The 13,476-nt window shown below is 37.5% G+C and overlaps 2 protein-coding genes across 2 annotated transcripts; one reads left to right on the forward strand and one right to left on the reverse strand.

Annotated features, from left to right (window-relative positions):
* The first annotated feature begins 7,780 nt into the window (after positions 1 to 7,780).
* On the forward strand, positions 7,781 to 8,983 carry LOC129572152 (uncharacterized). The gene has a single exon (XM_055452077.1). It carries the CDS (start codon positions 7,781 to 7,783, stop codon positions 8,981 to 8,983), a length of 1,203 nt encoding a protein of 400 aa, XP_055308052.1.
* A 1,998-nt stretch (positions 8,984 to 10,981) lies between these two features.
* Positions 10,982 to 13,047, reverse strand: LOC129572153 (uncharacterized). Its single transcript, XM_055452078.1, has 2 exons — positions 11,167 to 13,047; positions 10,982 to 11,110 (listed from the first exon to the last, which is right to left on the reverse strand). Exons 1-2 carry the CDS (start codon positions 13,045 to 13,047, stop codon positions 10,982 to 10,984), a joined length of 2,010 nt encoding a protein of 669 aa, XP_055308053.1.
* Between the last annotated feature and the right edge of the window lie 429 nt (positions 13,048 to 13,476).

Below are 13,476 nucleotides of genomic sequence, written 5' to 3' on the forward strand. Positions count from 1 at the left end.
CCATTGCCGATTTACCCAGCCGTTTTCGAGATATTTCCATGTGTACATTTTGCCATAGAAGCCATTGCAATAGCAGCAGCGCTTCATACAAACTTCCCATGTAAACGTCGCAATACAGGCAAAAATCGGAAAAAAAGTTAAATTTTTCTTTCGATTCACATACAGTATTTCATGTGCTCAATCCAATGGTGCTATCGCCACATCGAAATTCGCGCTCCTTATCACTTAATTTGCATAATGTGATAAATGCGAGTTACGTCATCAATAGCTCGGGAATCAATTGAAATGAAACACACGAAAAAGTATTCGAGTAACGAAACAATGTGATATAGATCCATTGATATGACACAATGCGAGAAGATTCGTTCATAACGACACTGCATATAAAAAATCTATCAAAACGGAACACCGCAAAGCGAAATACTTGAAACGGTACATGCTATGTCAACAATGATTCAGTTGTGGCCGATATTTCCAGCATGGTGCAGGCCAAAATGAATGTATGTACTGTTGGCGTCCTTACACACTTGCACAGGCAATTTACAACGGATTTCTTTTCCAAGTTCCACTTTAATGGATTGCTTTATTTTTGTTTCGTATCTGTGAATCGAGCGACGAAAGTCTCATGTTCTTTATAAGCCCATCAAATAGGTATTGGCATTTCGGTTAAAGGTCAATACGATCCAACACACGCGGAAAAAAGTGATGTACATTCATTGGAATTCAAAAATAGTTGAGATGCGTTCTATATCTCTATGGAAAGTGTCATTAGGTACGGCTATGGTTTTGTATGAGATTCGCTCAAGTTTTTTTTGGAAATGCGTAGCTGTTCAACAAAGCAACGCAGCCACGGCACTTGGCTTGAATGTAACGCAAAGATATGAGTCAAGCCGTTTAATCATTCATATTCATATTTACCATATGTTAGCGACGGTTGTAGACCAAGAGCCCACCGTACAAGCAACTTTTTTTCTTGTGCACTGCAGAAATTCATAAAATTAACATCTTCCCACAATACTCTAACAGAAATGTACCACTTTTTTCAATGAAATTGGGCGGATCATTTTATTCGCGGCTTTATTCGCGCTACGCGAAAAAGTATGTAGGAATCATGAATAGGTTTAAGCAATGTTTATTAGTTAAAGGCTATTACAAGACTAAATACATTTCATGATTTAAGATAAAGCCTACTAACATTACAATATTTAAATAAAAGTAGTCATAGTAGCCCTCTATCCTACACACCCTCCTCTTAGGAAAAATAGAATTGTGTTGTTTTCAATGAAATTTTTTGAGGAAAAAGATTTTTCGCAATGGATCCAAAATGTTTCTTGACGAAATGTTCATTTGGTGACGTCTTTTTTACACCTTCATTACACTTGTTAGTAGTATAAAAAAGGGGTTCCAAAAACGCGAAAACGCTAATCACCTCGCGTTTTTCGCGTTTTATTATTCCAACAATAGTAACAGCATGCACGCAGCATGCATGCTGTGTAATAAAAGAAGACGAAGACAAAAGGGAAGGTCAAGCAAAGAGGAAAAAGAAAGAGACCTGAAAATAAGAAACAAAGAAGAAAGCAAAGAAGAAAGCAAAGAAGAACATGAAAACAAAAAAGCAAAGAAGCAAAGAACAACCAGAAAATAAGAAGAAAGCCAGAAAGAGAACCTAAAAACAAAAAAGAGACCTGAAAAAAAGACAAAGAAGAAAGCAAAGAAGAAAGCAAAGAAGACAAAGAAGAAAACAAAAAGGGTCCTGAAAATATGAAAAAAATGAAATAAAAGACCTTTTTTTTCATTTTATTTTATTTTTATTTAAATGAAATGATAGAAAATTTCGAATACAAATTTCAAATGTTCATAATCCAATCATGGAAAATAAATTGGGTCGCACCATTCAATCGATGGAACACCCGTGCGAAAAACGGGGCACGACGGTTGATGCTGGAACATTTGCTCCATACAGTCGCTGCAATAAACATGGTTGCAAGGAAGAACCATTGGGGAATTCGCCAATAGATCTTCCTTGCAAATAGCGCAAAGGGGACGACCACGTTGAATTTCACGCTCCCGGGCTTGCTGACGTTGTCGTTGACGTTCCTGCTCCTCCTCGCGCTCTCGTTCACGCCGCTGCGACTCTTGCTCACGTCGCAATCCTTCTAAACGAGCGATGGAATGCGATAAGCGTGGAAATCCTCGAAATCGTGGTGTTGGTGGTCGTCGAGTGGTGTCCGGAGTTCTCGGCGATTGCATCGGTGCGGCATCAAACCCATTAGGCAACGGCAACGATCGTGGTGATGGTGGTGATGCTCGTAGAGGTGTTTGTGGAGGTGATTGCGGTGAAGATCGTCGATTCGACAGTTGTAATAAACCGTCAGCCGCCTCGTTTGCTCGATAATAAGAGCGGACATACACTACGTCATCATTGGCTTCATCACCACTATCATCAGTTTCATCGCCGACAAGATTGACCAAACTTTCGTCATCGCTGATGACCTCGATGCTGTCGTCCACAACCATCCCAGCCTCTTCTTCACTGCTTTCACCATTGTCCACAGCAACCACGGCTGCAGCTGCTCCTCCATCCCTGTTAGTCCTAGGGATTTCCATCATCTCCACCGTGTTCTCGTCGAAAATCGGCTCGCTTGGTAGTTGTGTGGCTGGTGCTGGTGGTGGTGGAGGTGGTGTTTGTCGTTCAGGAATGTGCCATGTTGGTGGCTGGTACTCATGCAGCTGGTACGGGTAGGTAAATGGCGAAACCGTTGGTGATGGGTCCTGGTACTCGGGTAGCCATAGTTTGAATTCATCGTGAGGTCCATTGCACGAGACTGCGAATTCAATTGCTGCAACACCATGCGCTGCATCATAATGGCGTTCTGAAGAATTTGTTCGGTCAAAAATGGCATCATTTTGTCGGAAGGTTGCTTTTTTGTTTTTCGCTGCTTGAAACTAACTAAATGTTTACAGCAACTTGGTCCTTATTTTATAGTACATTTTAACTCATATTTTCACTCAAATTGAGTTGAAATGTAGATTTTTGTGAAATATAATGCATTTCCTAAAAAAAAAAACTATTTCGACTTCTCTAGTTCATGTTCTGTCGCCTTAATTTTATGTATTTACAACCTATGACATGAACATATGAATATGGGTGGCAATATCGATCGGTCCTGCATAATTGGACCGATCATAAAAAATAGGTTGAAAATTGTCCATTAAAAAAGGGTAAACATTTTCGGCAGAATTCGTCAGAACTGAAATATCCCTTTTTTATGTATATCCAGAAATGATAAGGTTGTTACAGTTTTACGGCATTCATTGTTTTTCTTAAAATATGTTGAAGAGACGGTGAAAAAAATCCTACATTAGGAATGAATTATTTTATGATGCCACTTTCACGCAGTTCGGCGACTATGGAATTTATTTCTTGTGAATGGTTGGTATTTCCGGCGGTGCGAGAAGCTATTAGGAGACGCAACCTTTCGCATAACTCATTCGGATCGTCATAAAATTCATGTACAATATTTTCATTGTAAGGGACAAAGTCGGTCTCTATCCCTTTGCCGGTTTTTTTGGTCATTTCAACTTCATCCTCCTTCGTTTTCTTCGTTTTCTTCTTTTTCTTCGTTTTCTTTGTTCTTTCCGTCGGCGTTTCTTGCGCTGTTTCATTTTTTTCTTGTCCTCGTTTTGAAATTTCACTCACTATCAAATATGGATTATCAATAGCTGGTGTTGCATATATCGTTTTTATTGGGATTTTCTGAGAACGTGACAGTGAATTCGTGATAGGACGTGGCATATTTATGAATTGACGCAATTTATTTGCATTTACGCGACCGCTTAACTTGCTTTTTAATGAAGTTGGCTGCACTTTTATAAATTTATTTTTACTAAATGGAATTTTAGATTCCACTTTTCTCTTAGTTGCTGGATTGCGATCCGCTGGAACCTCATCTTCTTCGCTATCAATTACGATAGCTGAGCCACTTTCACTGTCACTATCGCTATCATCAACAAAATTGGGAATGACATAATAATTTTTCGATTTTTTTTCAGCCTTTTCTTTTCTTATTTCATTGCGATCGCTCAAAATTTCATCTACTTTCCGCATTTCTTGTATTTTTTTATTATTTTTTTTATTTGTCGCTTTCTGTTGCTTATCAATAGATGTTTGAGAAAGTCGCGACCGTTTTCCACCGGTAGTTGGCTTGATAAGGGTTTCACTACCATCAGACAAAATAGACACAGTGTCAATAGGACGCTTATCATCTTCTCGCTTCCTCTTCTCCTTAGCACCAGCATGAGATGGTCCAGGAATATCAAAATTCTCTGAAACGTTTTCTTGATTTTCGGTGAAATCCATATACCCATCCTCCGAATCATCAGTCCAATCCTCATAATCCATTGATTCAGCATCACTATCAGAGGGAATTCCGAATTTGCTATGATTAGCTTCATCATAAATTGGATCATCATTATAATATTCATCTTGAAAACTGGGTGTATTAAATTTTCCACGTTGATGCGTTTGCCCCTCAGCCAATTTACCGATCGCCTGAGTTATTGGGCGATATTTTTCGCTGAGCTCACTTTCACGAGTGATGCGATTTTTGTAGGCTTTATTAAATTTATCTTGAATGATTTTGCGTGTTTTGACAAGTTTCGATTTTATATCTTTTTCACGTTTTAATGACAACTCCCTTTCACTGCGCATTTTATCTCACTATCTTGACTGTGTAACGTTAAAAATCAGACTAACGCAAATGCCCGATCAGTCATCATTTTTATAGACTTGAAGAAATTCGCTGAATTTTTTACGGTATCGACCATTGTTTACATCACTTTCTAGATCAATAACAACAAAGCCGTATTTTTCGCGCCAGCATTCGAGACAGAATTTTTTTGAATTCATCAAATTTCATATCGCAATTTATGCCGAAATCATCATAAGCATGCTTTAAATTCATATCATCTTGCTTGAATAATATGAGAAAATTGCAATTATCGCGGATTAAATGTTTACTTAACTTGGTAAATGTCTGAGTTAGGTAAATTACGTCCGTGTCATAGTGCCGCCCCATGCAGAAAAGTTCACGTACTTTTTCTTGGCTTTTCTCACAAATCACATCATCAAAAACGATCACTGAGTTACGTTTGGCTTCGCTTGGTGCGATGACATCATCCATCGATGAAAATGCATGATAGCCGACTTCTTTAATTGGGGTCAAAATGTCTGCTAAATATTTGTATTTGTCTTGCTGCAAAGTCTTCGAATAAACATATAAATTTTCAAATTTAATCCCATTCTCTGATTCAATCAAGCCTAGAAGCAAATTGGTTTTACCCGAATTGCTTGGGCCGCAAATAATTAATCTCAGATTATTGGGTAATAGTGGGCCATGACGCTTTTCTTTGGGTCTTTTACTTGAAGTAATGTCATCTAAATTCCTCACAGGGATATCGAGAGCATGTTTCGTGAAACGCATCTTGATTTAAACTGAGCGTTTAACGTATAAATAGCTGATATATATATACGATCTCCATCAATCGCAGTTCAATCATTGATGAGTGAACATCTATTATGGCACGTCGAAAAGTCGTCAGTAAATCTAAGAAATTGCATAAGGCGAAGTCTATACATGGTAACGGACTTCTCGATACATTAATAGACAAACTTCCATTTGAATTACATTTGCCATCATATCAATATTGTGGACCTGGTACAAAATTAAAGGAGCGATTAGCACGCGGTGAAACTGGTATTAATAAATTAGACGAATTTTGTAGAGAACACGACATCGCTTACGCAAATAATAAAGATTCAGCCGAGCGATTAAAGGCTGATAAAAAGTTAGGTTCAGAAGCATTTAAAAGAGTGTTTTCAAAGGACGCTAAATTCGGAGAACGCGCAGCATCATTGTTAGTGTCAGCAGCTATGAAGGCGAAAACGGGATTGGCTAAGGTTGGGTTGGGCATGTCGAAATTAAACTGCCGCAAAAAAGTGAGAAAAATCAAGAAGTCATCGAAAGAAATCGATTTTGCGACTCTTGTCAAAGATGCTAAAATGGGCATGAAAAAATCAAAAAGCAAGAAGATTGATTCGACAATCAAAGCAGCAATTCGATCGGCCAAAAAATCGGTAAAAGGGAAGCGCATTAAAATGCCGAGAGTTTTAAAAGTGCCGAAATTCACCGGAGGTGTCCTACCGATTTTGCCAATTTTAGCTGGATTGAGTGCGATTGGTGCACTCGTTGGATCTACTGCCGGAGTCGTGAAAACAGCGAAAGACCTAAAAATCGCACAAGAATTTTTAGATGAGAATAAAAGACATAACAAAGAAATTGAGATGAAAGTCGGAAAGGGCTTATATTTGAAACCATATAAAACAGGCAATGGCCTATATTTAAAGCCGTTTTCAAAAAACGGTTAAAATCGCTTCCACGAGATCGACCGCTTAGCAATCATGACATATTAAATTTTGTTGAAATGTTAAAAATTCCACATTTTCGAGGGGTTTTTATGCGTGACAATATTCCCAGAAAGCCATCAAAAATTGAATGTTTGGTATTGAATCATGATAGCGTTCGATCCCGCGGAAGCCACTGGACTGCACTCACGAAAATTAATAATACCGCATGGTACTTTGACTCATTTGGTGTCTTATTACCCCCACTTGAAGTTAAAGAATATTTGGGTGAAAATGTGAGAATCCCATTAAATTATAACCGCTACCAAAAGTATGATACCATGGTATGTGGTCAGCTGTGCTTGAAGTTTTTATATAACTTTTGGAGTTCTATAAATACGGACGCGTTTCCATGATTGTCTTCAGTAACAATTTCGCAATCATGTCGTCGTTTACAGTATCTCTGACCGGCAATTCATCAAACTTAACCGCCACATTCTTCCCTGAGCTAGTTTTAGATGAAAAATATGATTATTCATGCGGTTTATTGGATTTCACCACATATCATTCTATCCCAAATATAACAGATAAAAATAACAAATTTTATTATGATAAAGGCGTTGAGGGGAACATGGATTTCCACATCATAAATGTGCCGCCTGGTTACTATGAAGCTGAGGATGTGCTCGACTATATAAAGGAAGAATTAAAAGCAGACGGCGTCAGTTTTGAATATAAAATCAACAAGAACACATTTAAAACAACGTTCAAGTGCTCCGCCAAAATTGTATTCGGGTTTGCGGAGTCAATTTACGAGGTTTTTGGTTTTAAAGGTGCATATGGACAGCAAATTCATGAGAATACATACCACGAATCTGAAGACGTCATAAAAATCTCTAAATTAAACGTAATTAGAGTGGAATGTAATATTGTGACGGGGGCCTATGTAAATGGTAGATCGTGTCATTCAATATATGAATTCCCCAGCAATAAAGTCGACGTGGGCTATAAAATTATTGAGCAACCTCGACATATAATTTATTTGCCGATTATTCAAAAGCGTATAGGACTCATTCAAATTTCAATTGCCGATCAAGACGGTGACCCGATTGACTTTCGAGGTGAGGATATCACGTGTCGAATCCACATAAAAAGAAACGAGAACTAGACCAGAAAAATGTTAATTTATAACAAGCAAAATAATCTCAATCCATTTGGATTTGGTGATATAAATGAGAACACAGTTGGTGTTAAAAACATTCAATCGCAAGCTATCAAGCGGATAACATCGCGTAAGAGCTGTTCAAAGAAAAAGTTGTTGAAAAAAAATATTGAATTTTTGAGGTCATTGGGATTTACAGTAAAAAATCATTAGAAATGGCAAACATTTTAAGTATTGGCGATCTACCGATGCAAGACAACACAATAATTCATAATCAATATCATACGTATTCGCCTTATACCTCTTCATTCGACAATAATGATGAGATTAGGATCGCAATCCAATCTCAAAACGTATATGTGTTACCATCTGAAAGCTATTTATTCCTCGAAGTTGAAGTTTCTCGCAAAACAGGTGATGAACATGCTGATGTTGCGGGAAGGTGGACTGCAAATTATGCGGCCTACCTTTTCAGCGAAATACGTTATGAATTGAATGGCACTGAAATTGATCGTACAAAAAATGTTGGTCTCGCTTCGAATATGAAGAGATTTTCGGCGACGCCAAGCCCCCGAAACTGCTCTTTAATAGCCGTTCATAATGGTGCTGTATTGAATGTGGCAACCTATTCATTAGTCCTGCCTATAAATCAGCTTCTAGGATTCTGCGATGACTATAAAAAAATGATTTTAAACGCCAAACATGAACTGGTTTTGGTTCGTAATCGCAGAGATATATACTCGTATATGGCAGCTAGTGAATCGTTCAATATAAAAGTGAAAAAAATTCAATGGAAGGTGCCACATATCACGTTGTCGGATGAAGCCAAACTCGCTATGCTACGATATTTGGAGAAAAAGCAAACGATCAGTATCCCTTATAGGTCATGGGACTTATATGAGATGCCACAGTTACCTCAGAGCAGGAGACATATTTGGACCGTCAAATCGACGACTCAAATTAGCAAACCAAGATACGTCCTCGTCGTTTTTCAAACTAATAAACAGATTGTGAGCGCTAATTCGGCCGCGTATGACAATTGTGATATTTCCGATGTCAAGTTGTATTTAAATTCGGAGTACTATCCATATGACAATTACAATTTGGACTTTACTAGCGGCAATTATCAAGAGCTGTATCATTCATTTTTGCAAATTCAATCATCATATTATCAGGGGCATGGTACTTCAGATAGCAATTCATGTGCATTGACATTTGATCAGTTTGGGACCAGTCCGATTTTCGCTTTTGATTGCTCGAGATCAGAGGAATCATTAATTGGTGGTACGGTTGACGTTCGATTGGAAATTAACGCACGCGAAAACATACCAGCCAATACTGCTGCATATTGCTTGATAGTTCACGATAATCAAGTCGAATATTCGCCATTCAGTGGTATTGTTGTTAGAAACACGTAAACAATGAGCAAGCTACAAGTTGTCAAGGAGATACATCGCGATGCGCGAAAACATTACCCAAGACGCCGCAACGTTATGCGCGGAATTTGTGACACACTGCAAGCAGATTTAATTGAGCTACCTCCTGATCGTGGATTTAAATATTGCCTAACCACCATCGATACATTTTCAAAAGTAGCGTATGCAGTCCCGCTTAAAACAAAGACTGGACGTGAGGTTACAGAGGCGATGAAATCTATTTTGATTTCAACGAAACGACCGGTAAAGAACATATGTCTAGATTTAGGGCGGGAATTCTACAATAAAGAGATGACGCGATTATTGAATAATTACAACATTAATCGCTATTCGACTTTCTCTAACTTGAAAGCGAGTACGGTAGAGCGCTGGAATAGAACCCTCAAGAAAAAAATTTATCAACGCTTCAGTTTGAATGGCAATTATAAATGGGTTGATATTATTCAAGAATTAGTCAACGAGTACAATTCAACCAGACATCGAACAATTAAAATGGCCCCAAAAGACGTGGATTCTGATCATGAACAAGAACTACTGGACACTGTTTATAATTATAAACGCATCATTCCGCCGAAAAGCATCAATAAATTTAAGATAGGAGACCATGTTAGATTAAGTAAATATAAGCATGTTTTCGAAAAAGGCTATCTCCCATCATGGACGACCGAAGTTTTCACCATCAGAAAAATTCAATTTACCGACCCAATCACTTATTTATTAACTGATTGGGACGGAAACGAAATCAAAGGTGGTGTTTACACAGAAGAAATGCAACTAGTTAAAAATCCAAACATTTACCTAGTTGAAAAAATTCTTCGCAAGAAAAACGGCAAAGTGTATGTAAAATGGCTTGGTTTCGACAACAAATATAATAGCTGGATAAGTGAAAATGATGTAATTTAAATTGAATTTTCAATAAAGAAAAACACACAACTTTTATTATGTAACAAAATACATGTTTTTTATTTACTCTTTTGCAATTTTACAGATTATGCTTACATCTAAATCTTATATTATTTATGATTATGTCCGGAAACATCTATCGCAAAATTTAAAGGCATCTCCACTTGTACTACATGATTCTTTTTTAAAACGATCCAATCAATCAAATCTGCGCATGTGGGGCATTATAATGCCCCCATGCGAGAGTCTCAACGTTATCAGGTATAACATGTCTTTTATCATCGTCATGACTAAGAGCTACCTTCTCTTGTCTAATAGAATACATCTTATGCAGCTTAGTGCGAAATGAATTCTGGTTTTTGATAATAGAACAATTTTTAGTCAAACATTCAAAATAATCTTCAAATTTAATCTCTTTTTTTATGATGTATTTTTTTACACCCTTAGCCTTTTTTATTTTATCTATACTATTCTTCGTTCGTACACAATACATTTTACTGCGTATACCTATTTTTTTGGTTATAATTTCACCATTCAACTCGTCCTTAAACAGACCAGGCACCTTCTTGTTCACGCGGGGCATGTTGTATGGATTATCCTCTTTGTAGTCGCTGGTGTCGAATTTCTCTAAATGCTGTTTCATATCATCATAGAAGTTTTCGCAGCTTATTTTATAGATAAAACTGTCAGTGTCGGTGTACGCAAGTTGGACTTTATCACCATATTTGGGCTTCATAAAGTTATAGTGAAAGTCATACATAACGACTTTGGATATATCCAATATCGCGAGCCCCACCACAATCGGTTTATTCATGAGCAAACTTGTTTTTTTCAACTCGATGGCAACCAAGTCTTCATCAAAAATTGTGCGTCGCTTGAAATTCGGTTTCGCTATGAGCATACGTGCTCCAGATCTTCCACCCCACTGCGACTTCAGTTTGATATCAACGCGAGATCGCATAAGAATTGGTTAATATATTACATTTAATGCGTATGGAGATATGATCATTATGAGGAGATATTCACTTACCAAAAATAGCATTGCAGAGAAGTTTGAAGAAATTCTTTTCAAAATCATTAGTAGCTCGCGTTCTCATTTCCGTGTTCAGCTGAATGTAAGGCTTGAGCCAGGCTGTTTGGTTGAACTGCAGGACACGATGTACTTTCCTCAAAACTAACCCATGCTGAAGAGCCAATTTCAGCATTCTGTAGTGGATCACATAATTTTTTTTATCATAAAGAGTCAAAAGCAATTTCTTTACACCTTTTTTGCCTGGAACGTGCATATTTTGAGCGCAAAACGGGTAATCATTATGTAAATCATGCAACTCTTTCGGATAATCGAGATCTACTTCGAAAACATAGCCAATATCAGCATCATCTTTAAGATTCAGAATTGTTTCTCGATCAAATTTAACATCAGACCATTGAAAATTATTATGTGGTAAATGCTGCATCATCGAATGGCCATATAAGTTATTGGCGTCGAGGTACATGATATAGCTGGTTTCTTTATTTGGATTATAATTATCCATGAATTTATTATTAGCTTGAATGTATCGCGTACTGCATTGGCTTATGCCTCCGCGAATTCCACGTTCAACGAACATGAGCATGTCGACATCCGTAAAGAGCTCAAGTTGAACATTTGTATATCGTAGCATGGCATCGAAAGAAAGTCCGGGAGCTGTATAGTAGTTCGCTGGATCTAATTTATAAATATTTTGGCATGTTTTACGGAAATTTTCAAACACATCTGCCAATAAAAGCACGTCAGTCTTTAAGTAGAGGTCGGAATATTCACCTAAGTCTTTTATATTAAATTTATCCCAAACCTCTTTCGCGAAATCGTAATCTTTATCAGTAATCGAGCTGTTAGTCAAGGTACTATGGAAAGCCTCTTTGGATGGCAGCGATGTGTCATTTAGTTTTTCCCAGCTGTCAATGTAATCATAGCAAAAAATGCCCTTTCTCTCCAATAATTTCAGCTGCTCTTCACTCAAGTGCTTACATTCGGTCCTCAGAATACGCTTTTTCTCTGATGGAATCAAGGATGGAAGAGTATCCAGTGAATCAGCCATGAATCGAAATGAATCGATGAACCTCAGTTTGATGTCCTCTTTGAATGGCTGGGCCGTCCCCTCAACGGTTTTTGAAAAAGATATGTACCTTTCCGTGTTGATTGGGATAATCTGCATGTCACCCGCGAAACCGTTGGCTAGTTTGCGCAGCAGAAAATGCGAATCATAGCCAGTCAAATTGTGAAAAACTACCGGAATAGCACGATTTTCCACGTAATTCAAATTACAATCTTGATGTGCGGCACCGCGAAATTCACCCGTCAAATGGGAATGATCCCTCACTTTAATGGAATCGGAATCAAATTGTTTTTCACAAATGTGACAAATGTGCGTATTTTGAAAACGTTGCTCCTGTTCAGCAGTCATATTCAACGGAATTATATTATTGAGATGTTGGGCAGCAAATTCAGCAGCAGTTTTCATCTGGTCTACAAACCAATCGATACAGTCAGGACCACGTTTACTCGCATAAAATGATTTCGACTCGTCAAAAGAACATTTAAAATAATACCCGACACTGTAAACTTCATGCTCCTGATAAGCCGCAATTTCTCGCTTTTTGCCTTTGAAAACTGGCACATCAGGTACTTTTAATAGCGCTTCGACATCGGCATAAATTATGAATGGGCATTCAAGCTGATTCTGCCAATTCTTGAATTGGATTATATTTTTATCCTCCGCTGGCATCTCAATTGCGAACTCGTTCTGTCTCATACATTGATCGATATGTTTTTTCAGTTTTTCCGAAGTTTGAAAAAAATCCAAGCATCGATCGCAGAAGTAATGTCTACATTTATGCTTCGTTACTTGAGCGGTTACCAATCGACTTAAATGCTTGATCCAACAATAATGCGATTGAATTTGCAAATTTTGATCCTGATTTGGTTTTTTTGGTCGTATTGCTTTCGTGATCAATAGTAGGTGAACATGATTTAACTTTACATTTTTTGTAACGCGAATTGGACGTATAAATTTATCATCACCTTTGACTTCGTACATGTAAATATTTACGGATATTGTTGGATTGAGTTTTTCAAATTTATCTATTTGATTCAGTTTCATGGGGAATTCGATTCCAGTAAAGTTTAAATCATCTTTATATGGTAAATAATGAAATAACCGGTTGGGGTTCCACTTAGCTTCATGTAACTTTGATAATATGGCCCATTTGAAACACATTTCATCATTATTGACAACGTTTATTATTGCATGTTTTGATTTCAAATAATTGGGTAGATCAATAAACGATGATCCCCTCCACGGTTCATATTTATTCACTTGCACAACTAACTCGCTGATATCAGATAGGGTGAATCCCGACCCTTTAGTCACAACATCATCAATTTGACTGAGAATATATTTCGTAATTTCTTCACGAAAAAATTCAGCCAAATCCGTATCAAGATCTACAATTTCACTTTTTGTCTGGATATAAATTGTTTACTTTTCTTTTAATTCACCACCACTACTCTGTATCGGTTTTTCGAACAC

Source organism: Sitodiplosis mosellana, unplaced genomic scaffold, assembly GCF_009176505.1.
Source record: "Sitodiplosis mosellana isolate CC-2019 unplaced genomic scaffold, AAFC_SMos_1.0 Smas_scaffold_4306, whole genome shotgun sequence".
NCBI lineage: Eukaryota > Metazoa > Arthropoda > Insecta > Diptera > Cecidomyiidae > Sitodiplosis > Sitodiplosis mosellana.